We start from the raw sequence: 15,728 nt of genomic DNA, 5'->3' as shown, positions 1-15,728 counted from the left end.
CACCCACCATACTGCATGCAGATAAAGATCTTCTCTGCAAGGACTGAAAACAAGCACCAGGGATATGCAGAGGTTAACAAGGCCCTCAGGTCTGAAAAGGAAGCTGAAGTCTCTGGTAATCACACAACTATGGTGGCAGCAAGATAGTGACAAATATTCAGAGAGACCCCTGTGAGGATGATCTGCAGGTAAACAACAAGGAGTGCAAGCAAATTACCTCGACATCTGCGGATTTTAGCAGGAGGTCTCTAAGTGGACTGTAATAGTCTGAGGAAAAAACATGGTCCTCAGTGTAAACCACATTTAACCTTAAGGAACCGAGGTCATCAGGCTTCAATGACTTGTTACCATTATCTCTGGGCTGCAGAAAATACCTGATATGCAAAAAGTAAGACAGAAAGTTTGTGCTGAAACTCAAGATTATCTCAGGCTATACATGAACTTATATAAAATGTATAGATGCACACAATATTTATATATGTATCAAATTCTTGAGAGTTCTGAATCAGACTTTTTAATTAAGTTTGCCAGTCTATTTTGCACCAACTGCAACATGGGAAGATCTGATCATAAAGATTTATGTAGATATGATTTAAACCCCACAGACTAAAACTATGGCACTGCTGATGAACTGCAGTAAATAATATCATAAAGTCAATGTATTAGAACTTCCACATGCAATACAGAGGCAGACTGAAATCTCTCATAACATCAAAACTTCTTGTTCTTACATTTCTAAGATTACTTTGGCTTGCTTACAAAAAAGATACAAATTAAATCCATTTAAACTTTATCACATAGCAGTAATTACTCTTAAGTCTTCAGAGCAGACATATGTTTCTACTTATTCTCCAAAAGAAAAATGTCAAATACCATGCTTCGTAAGAACTAGACTGTCGGAGAAATTTCAAAGGGAGTCTCAGTTCTCCTAGAAACTCGTCTCCAAACTTCAAGTTACTGGCATTCCAAAGATCAACTCTGTAATAAAACCACATAATTTTAAAAGATTCATAATAAATAAAAGAAATAAAACCAAATAATCCCAACCTTGTTTTCAATTTTGTCATTGCTTTTCCCCTCAAGCCTATGAGTTAGAAAGTCTTGAAACTGAACAACAATGGTTTCCAAGCAGTAAAGAGATAACCTTACCTTAGATTTCTAGAGCCGTGCAATTCACCTTCATGAAATATCAGTGAAAAAAAATCACCTAGACTACCTTTCCCTCATCTGTACTGTTTCCATTATCCACACTGATAAAGATTCAGGGGGCTCTTTGGCTATCCCACATAATAGAAAAATACCAGTAAAATGCACACCAGGGGATAAAGCGTAGAGATATTTAAGGACTCCATACTGTCAGTCCTGGTCTAATTTGGGATTTAGCAGCCAAGCAGCAGCTTTACAGAGTTAGGCTGAATGTCTACACAGTCCTTACCAGTGCTCTAGCTCCTGGGAAGACTCACTGTGTCAAGCTTACAAATTTTTTGCACCTAAACAAGTTCTGTACGAATACTCAAAAGCTTATGACAGTTCTACCTCTCTGCATAATCAGCGTATTGACTGAAGCCTACACAATTTTTGGCACTCAGTCCTCAGGTTTTGGAACTTCTGGTATGTATCTCTAGATGACGCCTCCTTCCCTTTCACATGCTCTTTAACATTAGGATGTAAAGCAACTGCACTGAGATTCAAAGTAGAAGCACTAGTGTCTAACCTGGCATTTTACATAAATGCTGCAATACCCACCTTGGAGCAAGGGTTTCAAACTCCAGGGTAGCTGTTTCTGTATATTTTTTAAGGTTTCCTCTGAGAAGCATTTTTATTTTAAAACAAGCTCAGCTGGGAATTTTGAAGCTAAGTGACAGCCTGAACATGCCTTAAACTTTGGGGGAAAAAGATATATAGGAAAAAATATAGGTTTTCAAATAATGAAGATTTTTGGAAGAGCAACTTTAATTTGGATAAAGTGAAAAGTCATTCACTTACAGACATATTTACACAACCTTTCTAGTCTCAAGCAAGTCACAGTAGGTTTGTCAAAGAATGGATGTGAATAGTCCTGCTAAAGGTTTATCCTACCTTATGCAAGTACAGAGGATGGCACTTCTAAATCTTCTGAGCCTTGTATCTCTCAACAGCGTCTCATGCATGAAGTTTCATACCCTAGACATACCATCACCTCACATTGCATGCCTGCTGGGTTAAGTTCTTCAAACTCTGATATTTTGACAGTATTTCTGCAGGGCAAGAATTCCCCAAAAGGAAAAAAAAAAAACTTCTTTGGAAATTCAACCTCCCCATCCCTTGTCTCCATATCTGGTTGGTTACTATCTTGCTAACTAATTCAGATGGCTAAAAGCAGCTTCAGGAGGAGAGGAATCTTTTGAGAAGTTTATTTACACACAGTCAAACTTACAATTTACCAAGTATTTACAGGCTACTGGTTTCTAGTTTATCCAAATTCTTTCAAGATGCCCACTAGCAAAAAAATTTTCCAACATATGCAGCCAAAGGGTGTTCCCCTACAGCAACGTGTTGAGAAAAAAAATCAATGCAAAGGATGTGTAGGAGAGGAACTAACAACTTAAGGTAGATCTCACACTATACAGTAAGCAATGTAGGCATGCAAAGTCTGAAATTATTCTTTTCTGCACTTGGAGTACAAAGCATAAGCAGCATTTTAAAAATCGTAATACACAGACCTCAGAGTCTAAAAGATTACTGTTTCCTGAGGTTTTTAGAAGGCAAAATTATGGCAAGTGTTATTCTAAAACTGCTCAGACTGTAGTCTCGGAAAGAAAGAAACAGCAGAGGGAGGGAGGAGAAACAATGAATTTCACCAGAACATCTGGTCCCTAAGTGTTGACATGCCCTGCCTGCAACTTCCTACACCCACTCAAAAAGAGAAACTTTCATAGCTTTAGAGAAAAATCATGAGAGACTAAGTCTCCTCTGTACCCTGTGGAATGGCATTTTCTCAGGAGAGAAAAAGAAAACAAACCCCCAAGCCCATAAATTGTATGATCCATCCAGAGGGCATGGAGGCAATCTAACTCTGACTAAACAGGCTGGAGGAAGTAAGCGGGGGTGGAAGGGGAACCTGAGATGGAAACAAAAACACTCTGTCCTATAGCGGACAAAACCTCTGAGCAAAGAGTTTGCCCAACCAAGACTAACACTTCATCTGCTTTTGTCTATTATTTAAGTGCTAAATCTTTCCCCAACTATTTTGTAAGCCTCCTCACAAGCTATTAATCTTTACCACTATCATGTGTTGGTTTTAAGAAATGAAAGACTTCTTTGAAGCTCAGCTCCACATACATTATCACTGTAGACAGTCATTGGTCCAGAAAATATACTTAGCAAGCAGAGCAATTGTATAATTCCATTCAGTCCGATTGCACAAAATAACAATCAACTGAAATATTAAACAATGTGTAACCACTGTCCACCAATGTCTAGAGTCTCCTTCCAGAATCACAAAACTATCAGAGAATCCTAGCGTTCATTTAAAATCAGCGCATGGCTGGACATCATGGCTATAAAGACTAGACTGGGACTCTCAAGACACTGTTCAGTCACCCATTCCATCATATACATCCCATGGTATATGGGACATGGTACTTCATACCTGCCTCCACCATAAAAAGCTTTGCAGAAGTATAGTCTGGTGCTAGGACTAGGTCATCTGTTGTGCTCCCACGCTGACATCACCAAAGCAGCGTGGCACTGAACCTGGGCCTTTGCTCTTTCTCCTGTGAATTGGGTTGCCCTTAAACCCTTGCACTGCCTGATGCAGATGTTCTCAGAAAACCAGAGTACAGCTCTTGTCTCTCTCACATACAAATAATTTCCCATCTCACAGAGCCACAGCAAACACAAATCCATTAATGGTCTTGTAGTGCTGTGATAGTACACTAACAGGCTACATGAACCAGCAGCTGACTGTCAAATTAGAACAGCCCTCATCCATTCATTTGTGAACACAGATGGGTCTTGCTTTCTGGGAATAAGTATTGTTCCCCCCTTCCTGGTCTCTCCTCCTTTTCTTACAGCCAACTGTGCTCCTGAAGGGACTAGGGAATATTTTGGGAGATAAGCCCTCACCACCTCTCTGGTGGGAATACCTGAGGAGGAAGAGGGTGCCACCATTCTCCCTGAACCGGTCTTCCTCCAAATCATAGCGTACAGGAGAGGGGAATTTCGCACCACCTGATGCAGATACAGCATTTTTCAGCTACACTGCATCCAGATCACCAGATCTAAGTTTCAATGGTATGATGCATGTGATACCCTTTGCGTTTTGCACCTTCTATTGTTTTCTCTCCACTCTTTCTATTCACCTGTCCTCACAGACCCTGTTGACAAGGCTCAATAGGTTCTAAAATAGTACTAAGCGGGTGGCAGGAGGTAGGGTGGGGTTGTTTTGGTTTTCAAATCAGTTGCTTCTTTCCTGTGCAATGGATTTCACGTAAATCATACCCAGCCTTGCAAGAATGGGTTAAAGTCTGGTAGGCAAAAAAGAGAAACTGCCTCTGCCCCAGAGAAACACTGAGCTCAACAGTTTCCTTTCAGGGAAGAAGGACCTTATATGGGTTGCTAAAATTAAGTGATAAAAGAAAACATAACCGAAGGCATCATAGAGCTTCTAGGCTCTCTTGGGAAACTGAAAGAGGGAGGAAAGGGGAGCCCAGGCATAAAAGGCTGCACTTAACGCCAACTGCGTGTTAGTATACACACAGTGTATACAGGATACCGGGGAAAATAATGAGGATTTCACCTGCAGAAGAACTGTCACATATTCACACACATGTACAGGACAGTGGAGGTAAAGGAGCATACATATACAGTGACAAAGACTCGTCTAGATTTATGAACAGTAAAACAATGCTTGTCACTTTGAAAACTGAGTCTACTACAAAGTTACACAACTTTGGAAGACAGGTTTATTAGTACAAAGTGGTTTATATTACCTAATCTCCATTTTGTCAACTTCATCAACATCTTCAATATCAAAATGGGATTTCTTGTTGTAGCTACTGGGTCTTGTGACCTAATAAAAAGGAGGAAACTTTAAAGAATTGATCAGATACAAAAGCATTCCTATCTTACTCGTACAAAGCTCTGAAAGATCAGTCTTTTACTATCAGCAGTGACTTCAGTCCTGATTCTGAAAACATTCATGCATGTGAATAAATATGTTGACTAAACAGATTCCTCACTATACAAAAATGGTGGTTACGCAATCATACCCAAGAGTAACGAGATACTCCACACTTTCTTTACAGAGAAAGGACGTCTTTAATATTACTAGAGTACTTTGAGTTTACGCTGACAAAAGAAAAAAAATCACAGAAAGGAATACCATTTTTATAACCGATCTGGGGAAATAAAAGGGCAATTAATAATTGAGTTTTAAATACAGCTGTACAACAGATGCCCTGAGGCACTCTGAAGGGGGGGGGGGGGGGCGGGGAACAAACACAAAACCACCCTTAAAAACATTTTACAGTGTATCTAATTAAAAATGGGAAGTTCTGTTTGTCCTGATATCCTGAAAGTCAATTTATCATTTTCATACAAAAAACACAAAGTAGATCAGTTGTCCAATAGATGCCCACCTGTGTTATTCATATCAGAATATAGAACCAGGTGCACAGTTCACCAACCATATTTGCAAGATTGATAAACAGCAAAGCACAGGCAGAAAATAATGGCAAGATAGCTGTAAGTACAGAGCATCATCAAAAAAGTTTTTGTACAAAAATTTCTTAAAATTTGTTTTCTAGCATGATTATAAACAGACTTTGATGGTTTTATTTTTGCATAGCGTGTCAGAAACTTGAGAAAAAAGGCTACCCCACCCAGCTGAAACCACAGCAGGAACTGATCAAACGCAAGTGTGGATGATGTGTGGGTTCAGCTCTTGGTTGCAGACAGAAGCTGAACTTTATTGTAGATGTAAATATGTTTGTGGCTCAATACTTGCCACTCACAAAAAATGGCTTTTATTGTAAACTTAACTTCTTGGTTTTATATTGTACATCAGATGCAGATGGTACAAACAAGGGAGGCAAAAATATAGCTGCATAAGTGAGAGGAACTGGAAAAGAATCTTCAGCACGGGATGCTCAATAGAGCCTTTTTTGAGCATGTATGTGTGAGGCAGGCACCATTTTCAAGGTGATACATAAAAACTAAAAGATACTAGCAGTACTAGAGACCAAACCTCTAGACTATAATTGAATCAAATGCACCTCTAAGCCCAGGAGTACACAGCCTTTAAATACAGCCTATAATTTCAGCAGCTCAGCACAAATTTTCTCACCCTACCCTTGCAACTGTGTTCTCTGTGGCTCCAAGAAATTATCCTACATAACTGCAAATGACATTTTCTACTACCACTGTGAAGCTAATGGTGTCATTTTTAATAAGGAAGCAAACTTTTAGTGTTTTATTATCTGTTATACGAGCTGTTAAAAAAGGTTATAGCATAACTGTAACTTATGGCACATCCCTTTTAAGTGAACACTTTTCTGAGTTTTGCTGGAGTCTGCATGTACGAGGTCTCTCTGTTCACCTGTACGACTGATTAGTGTGCAAATTAAAGCAGCTCAAGAGCAATATTCCTAAAAAGATAGGTGTATTCCAAGGACGAAGCTGGAGATGAGGAAACTCCCAGTCCACAGCTGAACTAGCTGCCATGTACCATTTTACAAAAAAGGGGGCATAACTCTGCTGTGCTGGTCCCTTTCTTTAGGCAAAGCTGGCAAGCCATTTATCAGCTGCTCTATTTTTTCAGCACATGCAGGATTGCGAACAGGTCCCCAGCACTACCTTCTTTGGTTCCTGTAAGAGGGGCATTTTCCTGTAGCTGCATATAGAACTCCGAGCCCCCACAGTGCGCTGCAGCTGGAGTGGTGGTGAAAATGTCTCTTAACCATCAGGTGCAAGTTTCACCCATAGCACCCGTTAAATAAGCCCGTCAATTTCCCAAACCAATGATAAGCTATTTTCCATTTAGAAAATTAAATCTATGACACAGTTTGTAGTAAGGAAAGCACGCATTCACTGTCTTTTATAGATCAGCTTCTTCCTCGGAGGCATGGCCAATTGCTGTGCAGGCTTCAGGAAAGCTGATGAAGCTGTTTGGCAGAAGTAAGTGACACCACTGTCAACAGCATGAATCTGTGCAGCTCCACAGGAATCAGAGCACTCCGTCAGTGTGCACCAGCCACAAGTCTGCCACGTCTCATTAGTGAATGTATTTCCCAGTCGTAGCAGTTCTACTGAACTTTGTTCCTTTGAGACATTCAGCTTGACACAGCTACTCTCAAAATGACATAAATCTATGATGGCTCTGTCTGGACTGGGGGTACCTTTATGTTTCAGAGTTCTGGCTCATTCAGACATTTCCCAAGCTCTGCTCTTACCCACACAGAAAACATTTTGCTCTGAGTTAGCAGAACAACTGGGGCATGGGCTTAAGTTCAGGTTTTGCTTCTGCTGGTAACTTGCATGCAACACAGCTCTCGGCATAAAGGCAAGCTAAGCAAGCCTCCAGGCCCCTCCACAGCTCCAGCTGGAAGACACTTTCTGTTTCTCTCCTTCCTCTCCTGATATGGCACCACCTGCCAAGTTCAGTGTTTAAATACCAAACGTTCACTGTTTCTGCCAAGCACAGAAGGCTGAGGAATCAGGCAGGTCAAATTTTGTGGTTTACAGGCTGGATTTCTGGATTACATTCTCATTAAAAAACTCTTGCTGTCAGAACTGCCTATGTTAAGAATAAGGAAGACTATTTAAATTTATTTACATATAGCATCACTCTTGTGTCACTGCCAAAGGCTGCAGCTCTGAGCCAGGTGACGGACTGAAATCCTGTGCAGCCCTGAGCGAACACACAGACACTTTGGTGCAGTTTCACCAACCATGCCCATGCAGAACCTCCACAGAGTCTCATGGAGTCAGGCAAGCAGGCACGAAAGCTCACTGCTAGCTAGTTAATCTGCAGAGAAGTTACACCCTAGGAAGACACGTGTTGGGTTACCAGAGGAAAGATTACCTTAGATAGCTATCCCAGCCAACCCTCAGGGCATCCACTCCTTTGGGCAGTGAGAAAGTGCTCCTGCCAATAAAGAGCTTGCTACATCTGTTCCTCAAATCCAAATACATTACATCATCAAGAGCACATTTCTGCTGGTATCATAGAATGGTTTGGGTTGGAAGGGACCTCAAAGACCATCTAGTTCCAACCCCCCTGCCATGGGCAGGGACACCCTCCACTAGACCAGGTTGCCCAAAGCCCCATCCAACCTGGCCTTGAACACTTCCAGGGAGGGGGCATCCACAGCTTCTCTGGGCAACCTGTTCTAGTATTTCACCACCCTCACAGTGAAGAATTTCTTCTTAACATCTAGTCTAAATCTACTCTCTTTCAGCTTAAATCCATTATCCCTATCACTACATGCCCTTGTAAACAGTACCTCTTCATTTTTCCTGTAGGCCCCCTTTAAGTACTGGAAGGCTGCAATTAGATCTCCCCAGGGCCTTCCCTTCTCCAGGCTGAACAACCCCAACTGTCTCAGCCTGTCCTCACAGGAGAGATGCTCCAGCCCTCTGATCAGCTTCGTGGCCCTCCTCTGGACTCGCTCCAACAGCTCCATGTCTCTCCTGTACTGGGGCCCCCAGAGCTGGACGCAGTACTCCAGGTGGGGTCTCACAAGAGCGGAGTAGAGGGGAAGAATCATCTTCCTCAACCTCCTGGCCACGCTGTTTTTGATGCAGCCCAGGATATGGTTGGCTTTCTGGGCTGCAAGCACACACTGCCGGCTCATTTTGAGCTTCTCATCAATCAACACCCCCAAGTCCTTCTCCTCAGGGCTGCTCTCAGACAGACTTTAGATTAGTCAGTACCAGTGGCAGCTTCTAGGCAAAGACTGTGGTTTGTAGAAGGAGGGGGAAGACAGCAATAAGCCCCTCACTGGCACTGCCAAGAATGGTATGTACGTTTCAGATCTGCATGGTGCAACAGCATTTGTATGGCTCCTCTCTTCCAGGCTCTCCTTCCTGATGTGGCTGCCTGTGCCTCTGAACTGATTTGAGAAACCACATCCCTAGGTGCCACCCCTATGCCAGCAACAATTTCTCATGTAAATGTGACCTGAATGATGCAAGCTCTATGGGCAGAAAGGGCTTCTCAATGATACACCAACTGCATTGTACTACTCTGACTTTTCATCAACTTTGTTATGCCAGATACGTTCTTGAGGTATCTACTGAAATAGAACAGTTAAGTGTAGACTGGAACTAAGATGTCCAAGAGAAAAAGAAAAGAGAAAGATACACATACTTTAGAAGACAGAATGAGAAGTTTCAAGAGGTATCATCAGAATTATAAACACATGCACATATATGTATGGACACACCACAATTACAGCTACTCTTGCCAGAAAGAACCAAAACGAGCACTTTCATGAAAGTTATACTTTGTCTTAACTGGACTTGTTGAAAATGCTCTACATTAAATAAAGCTGTAGAGGTTTCACCCACTTGGAGGAAAGGCACTGGTATTGCAGCAGACTGGGAGACAGCCAGAAGATCCAGTTTAAGTGTATTTTTCCTCTACTGTTTTCAGTATTCCTAGGAGATAACTTTTCCCCCATTGACTGGGAAAGACAGGGTGGAGCAGCTATAAAACCACAGGCTAAAAAAAAGATTTTTTTTTAAAAAAATCCCATTTTTAACTGTCCTTTTCCAAAACTCTTCTGGGGTGAGTCACAATGGAGTAAAGCCTCCTGCTCAGAAGTGCCCACCTTGAAGCTTTTCCTACAGAGTACCTGAGCTGAAGCAATATACTGCTCCCTCAGCAGATGGCTAGCTTGATCCTGGGTACTTCTTTCCCCTGCACCATGCTTTGAAACAGTTTTCAAAGACGACAGCTGGCACAACATGGAGCAGGATGCTGTGCCAACTATCTACTGTATAGTATTTCAGCTTATCACCCGTTCCTTTGAAATACCAACCTCAAAATAAAACACTTCATCAAAATGCGGATTGTTGGTCTTCTTTTTAACTTTAGTCTTTTTGGCTTCCGATCTGAATTAAGGAAAGAAAAAGGAAAAAAAAAAGTAAGAAACAACATTAGCAGAAGTGTGATTCTAGAACAGAGCCACTGAGAACAAATAATCATCTACTTGATTTATCTAATAAAACTGGAACGCCATGTGGCTCCAGCACACCAAGGCATACAGTCCCACACATTTAGGAGAGGGATTCACTGCATGCCTATTTCTCTAAAGTTCCAGTAATCACAGTGTGCTATCCTCTCTTAAACAGAAGTCCTTGAACCCTGATTCTGTCACTTGCTTGGTCCAGCAGAATCTTGTATCTGTACAAAGCAACTGGCAAGAAAGGGGCTCTGAGCAGCAACACTTGGGGGACAATCTGTCTTGATGTGACTCAAAAATTCCTCATACCCTAAAAGCACAGGACACAGGAAGACTGACATAGCTATTTCTGTGTTTTATATTTTATAATCCTGGCCTGAGGAATCAATGAATGCTTTTCAGTGGTGTTAAATAATAAAAAACCAGAAATATTTCCTCAGTAAGAAATATTTTTATTGCTATATTACCACCCTTTTCCCTGCAGCCCCAACAGCACCTAGTTAATGTTAAATTGTTGAATTATTATGAGCAGTGCTGAGCAGAAGTCTTAATTTCTACTGCTCTGTAGGAACAAGACATGGCAGACCTCCTTCAGACCACTCACCTGGCAACAGGCCTGACAAAGTTCAGCACAGCCCATTCATCCTCTACGGGCAGCGCCATCCGCCTGCCTTTTAGAATACAGACATCGAACTGCTCAGCACTGGGCTACAGCCAAACAATGCAATTCACACAGGCCAGCCAACAGCTGTTAGATGATTTCCAAATGTTATGAACCTATGCTTGGTTTGCTCTTGTTACCTACAAGTGAAAAGCTCTGTGTTGTTCTGTGTTACCAGTCTTCCCCTACAGCTCTGCAGTAATAAGAAGACATAAGACACACACAGACGGAGGGGTGTATCAGCTGTGTGGAAAACTGACCTACTAATCATTCATCCCAGAATCTATCCCTCATTTCTGATGCAGCAAAGCTGCTTAGATAGCTTGTAACAGCTTATATTAACTGGGCAACTCCATGTATTCTTTTACAGAGGTCAAGTAAAGCTGGGTCTAATTCCCAGTGCTGCTACAGACTTCCTGTGTGACGTGAGTGGGCCAGCCCACCAGTGTACAATGTTCTCCCATATACAATACAGGCATAGAAACAGTTCTGGTCAGAAAGTCTGATGGCTCTCTAAGTACAGCAGCACATTTGTTTAAATTTTTATGCCTGGCACTGCATAAATGCAGCAGAATAAAGCTGCTTTCCTACTCTAAAAGGAGAGGCATTGAAAAATCCAGAGGAGAATGATGTACAGATTAAGAATATCCCACTATTCCTAGGAGGAGCTGAGAGATAAGAGAGTCTAATCGCCTCCAGGACGTAGGGCAGATTGCCTATCCCATCTCATCAGTCACACTTGCCAATCAGCCTCTTTACCGATAAGCCCATCTGGGAGGGGACTGGGAAGCAGGATGTAGAACGGGAGGCGATTAAAGCAAGCACAATTATTGGGCAATTACAAAGCAGTTCATGGGAATAAGCTGCGTGCTGCTTGCTGGAGATAGGAGGCAAGCCTCCCCCCTGCCAAAAACCAGATAGCAATAGGATGAGGCTATGCTCCTTATTATGGAAGGAAATACGTTATCAGTTGTCATACATGATCCGGACTGGGGGGCAGAGGGAAGCAGACAAAGAAAGGTAAGTTTGGACATTCAAGGATACAAGGGTTAGTCAAAAAATCTCCTTGCAGTTTCAGTAATAGCTATCCAGTACCATCTGAAAAAAGTTCCAGGCTTAAACCATCAAAGTGTACAACTCAAATACACAGCTTGTTAATGGAGATAAGGTATTACACACCTAAACAAAGATGAAGAATACAGACCAGTCTCAAAGACTCCGCTGCGTGCAAGGTAAGTGTTTGTCAAGAATGCATCTTACTTGTAGTGTTTTCAGTAAATTGTTGTGAAACATTATGAATAACCCATGCTACCAAATCTGCTTCTTTGAGGTCACAGCAGAACTGGTTTGTTTCTAACATGGCACAGATATAAAACATGACTCTAGATAAGCAGAAAACAAAACAGTGACATCCAACAGCACGGGAAATTTTTGTAACAGAACAGAAAATTTTAATCCCAAATTTAAGCTAAGAGTATTATGCAGAATCTCATTACTAAAACCTCATTCCAAATTTTATCCATGCTATTATGTCCACATATATCAACTTGTAGGACTGAGCCACCTAGGGCTTTCAAAATACACATTAATTTGCCACACCTTCAAAGTGAAAATATTCTAAATATTCCCATACAAATGTGCATACATTGCAAGATGTTGATATATTCAGCTTTCTCTTCTGCCCCTGCCCAAAATTAGGCAATAAATTTGCTCAAAAACTGGCCTCCCACTGTGAGGTGAGAAGATGCACAAATTAAGCCTAACCACAAATTACATACTCCAGGATATTCAAATTATTCGGGGATTATTCAGACCTTTACATAAATTAAAACTGCAACAGGCCCCAAATTACTTACTCTAGTATAACTCAGTGGTTCATACGTGTGCACACACAAACACATAACATATTCTAGTGGTGTCTAAATGCTCCCATCTGTCCATCTGAGAATGCAGATTTCCAAAAGACAAAGGAAACAGAAAACATCCTTGTAAAATGGAAGCTTTTGCATGTGCCATACTTGCCTGGAGGGTCCTGCTAAAGTAACAGTGGCGTAGGGATCACATTGCCCGTTCACAATGGGCAGCCCTTGGCATTCTAAAACTCTAGAAAAGAAGAAAACACAAACAAACAAATCAATGAAATCGGAAGAGACTGCAGTGAAAAGAAAAGAAATGTATTTTCATCCTGTTCCCTTTTCACAATAGTTTACACTAGGGAATTGAAATGTCACCAAGCACAAGCCTTTAATTTATACCTAAACTTGAAAACACATTTTGGTCTTAAATACTAACTTTAACGGGGTCAAAAATACTGTTAAATTACAGAGAAACCTTAATTCAAAGGATTCTTATTATGCAACAACTTAAGGTTCATGAAATAAGAGTCTGCTGTCAAGATGGGAGCTGTCAGCACTTTAAAATTCTGTGACAACTTATTCACCAAAAAAAAACCCCAACAGAATTCACTTCTGTAACAAAAGATTAAAAAAAAAACAAAACCAAACCCACACAGACAGATCCCAGCAGTAGTCAAGTAATTTCTTAGAATCACATTCATGAAGGCCTCAGTGCTTTTGACAAAATTTGGCATGGGCTTATTTGTAAAGGTAACTACAGACCAGGAGATAGTATGATACAGATATCTTTCTCCATAAAACTTTTAAATAGCAAAACTGAAGAAACACATTCAGCAGCTCTGCACTGAAGAAGTCAAAGAGACACTGGAAAGACAAATGGAACAAATTGGGTTTTGCTGCAAGCCATGGCAAGAAATCTGCACTTTCGCACTCTCATTTCAACATCTCTTTGGAAAAAAGAAAAAAACGCAACACAAACCCAAAAAACAGTGAAAAAATGTTTCACATTTCACAAGTTAAAACTTACTGAGGAATGCAGCACCAATTGGAAACAAAGGCAGACAAGCCAGTTGCCAGGACCCTCCCTCATGAAACAAGTTCTGCTTCCAACAGGTAAGCCTGTTGAGTTGATGTATTTACACAATTATAACTGGAAAATTTTGGTGAACACAAACTCTGAAGCTCTTTGGACAGGTGAGTAGTACTATACTTGCAATGTGAAATATCGTGCACACTTCTGGGTGCTATAAAATCAGCAAGAAAAGTAATATCCATTTCACTGCTTTCAGTGACAGCAACTCTGATTAAAAAAAATTTAAAAAAATCAATAGAGAAAAATTCAGTAACAGACAGTGCTCTACAATTTTATCCACAAAGCAAATTATGTGGTAACATACAATGTGGACTTCAAATACAGTTTAACTACAGACCTAGTACTTACTCTGCATAAAGGGAGGAAAAAATTCAGTATTCTCCACCAATACAGGGATTGTTTTTTACCAGAGGATGTACAAACTAGATAGGTTCACACAGTCTTAGGAAGCACACGAAGACTGAAGATCACACTAAGGGGGCGCACACAGGCAGCTGAAGTGATACATTATATTCATAGCTGGATTCTCACACTTGTGATCCCGCAGAATAAAGGCTAAGTAATTGGCTTAATACAGACAGTCCCCAGTAATGCACTCACTCACAAGCTCGTCATTTGCATAGCCCCTATGCATGGAAAAGCATTCAGTTATTAACCTAGATGACTCCTCATTGCTGATTCACTAGCACTACTGCAAAAGAGAACTATGTTCCGTATTCTGGACACTCAAGGGAAATCATAGATCAAAACCATAGAGAAAGTTACGAAAAACTTGAATGGCATAGGCACTGTGCTGCTTTATTTCTGGACTTCTGTTATTTCAATACAAGTTTACCTTCCACACAGACCGAATTTAGAAGCCTCCGAGATGCCCAGTTTAGCAGAGATCTGATAATGCAGAGTGCTACCACGCAAACAGCAAAATTCAAGACACAAATTCTATGCCAGCAACCAGCTGGAAGGTGCAAGGTCCAGTAACCCTCAACATCAAGCAACGCAAAATATATGCTATTTGGTCGTCTAAATGCATGCATGTAGTGCCATTTGAGATGACTTAACAGTTTCTTCCCCAGGCCCTTGCTGCTGCTCCAGAAAAGCAGGAGGTACCCACAGAACAGCATATTTGACAGCTCCACACCTCTCAGAGACTTCATAAATAGACTAGATGCCTGTTTTCAAGCAACCAAATCCTACTCCAAATTTGCCCAGCCTGCCTTATAGAGAAGGCGCAGAATAGGCTTTTTTGCATGTGTATTAGTACAAGTACTCAAAAATTTACTTTTTAAATTTAAAAAGGGCAGAGGTGAATAGAAAGAACACTTATGGAGAACTTTACATTGCAGCCTTCTGGCAGAGTAGCTAGAAGAGCAGGAGGAAAAACTCATAAGTACCAGCAGAAAGCCTTTACGAGGAGGCAGGTCCAGCTTGCTTTTTCTCAGGAGTAAAGGACAGACCATTTTCCTTCCAGTGGTCTTTACACTAACATGACTATATTCACAGCAGAAACACTTTGCTAGTGAGCTATAGCATGACTGCTGGTAATTCTTCTAGGAGAGCGGATGTGGCTTGAACACATTTCTCTTTGAACAGAACAATTGTACACCAAATGTCAGTGTCAAACCCCCCCCACTCTTTCCATGTTTCCTTAAGGCAGCCTCTAAGTTCCTTAAAATGAAATAGTAACTCAATGGCCTTATAGCAGTCAGCCAATTTTCTACTGTTGATGAATGGTTTCCAAGCCAGCTCTCATCCATACAGGAAGAACTATGTGAAATTTAAACACAGAGAAAGCATGTTCAGAGAGAGCACGAATCCTGTTTTAATAAGAGCAGTCCTTTCAAGAATACACAGACAATAGAAAGTGTTCCCAGACAGTACGATCTACACTTGAGGATGTGCAGAGTTCATAAATCACTACACAATAAAATCACAGATGAATCTGAATGATG

General features: G+C 41.1%; 1 protein-coding gene across 1 annotated transcript in view; it reads right to left on the bottom strand.

Moving 5' to 3' along the window:
• Positions 1–15,728, bottom strand: part of RASA3 (RAS p21 protein activator 3) — a 143,711-nt gene that overhangs the window by 22,044 nt on the left and 105,939 nt on the right. The window contains exons 6-10 of the mRNA XM_075739171.1: positions 12,853–12,933; positions 10,026–10,098; positions 4,974–5,053; positions 874–978; positions 218–374 (exon numbers count right to left, since the gene is read on the bottom strand). Coding sequence (XP_075595286.1) covers positions 218–374; positions 874–978; positions 4,974–5,053; positions 10,026–10,098; positions 12,853–12,933 — 496 coding nt within the window. The remainder of the gene's footprint in view (positions 1–217; positions 375–873; positions 979–4,973; positions 5,054–10,025; positions 10,099–12,852; positions 12,934–15,728) is intronic.

Source organism: Balearica regulorum, chromosome 1 (genome assembly GCF_011004875.1).
Source record: "Balearica regulorum gibbericeps isolate bBalReg1 chromosome 1, bBalReg1.pri, whole genome shotgun sequence".
Taxonomy (NCBI): domain Eukaryota; kingdom Metazoa; phylum Chordata; class Aves; order Gruiformes; family Gruidae; genus Balearica; species Balearica regulorum.
The sequence above is the reverse complement of the archived record's forward strand: the minus strand, read 5'-3'. Positions and strand labels throughout refer to the sequence as shown.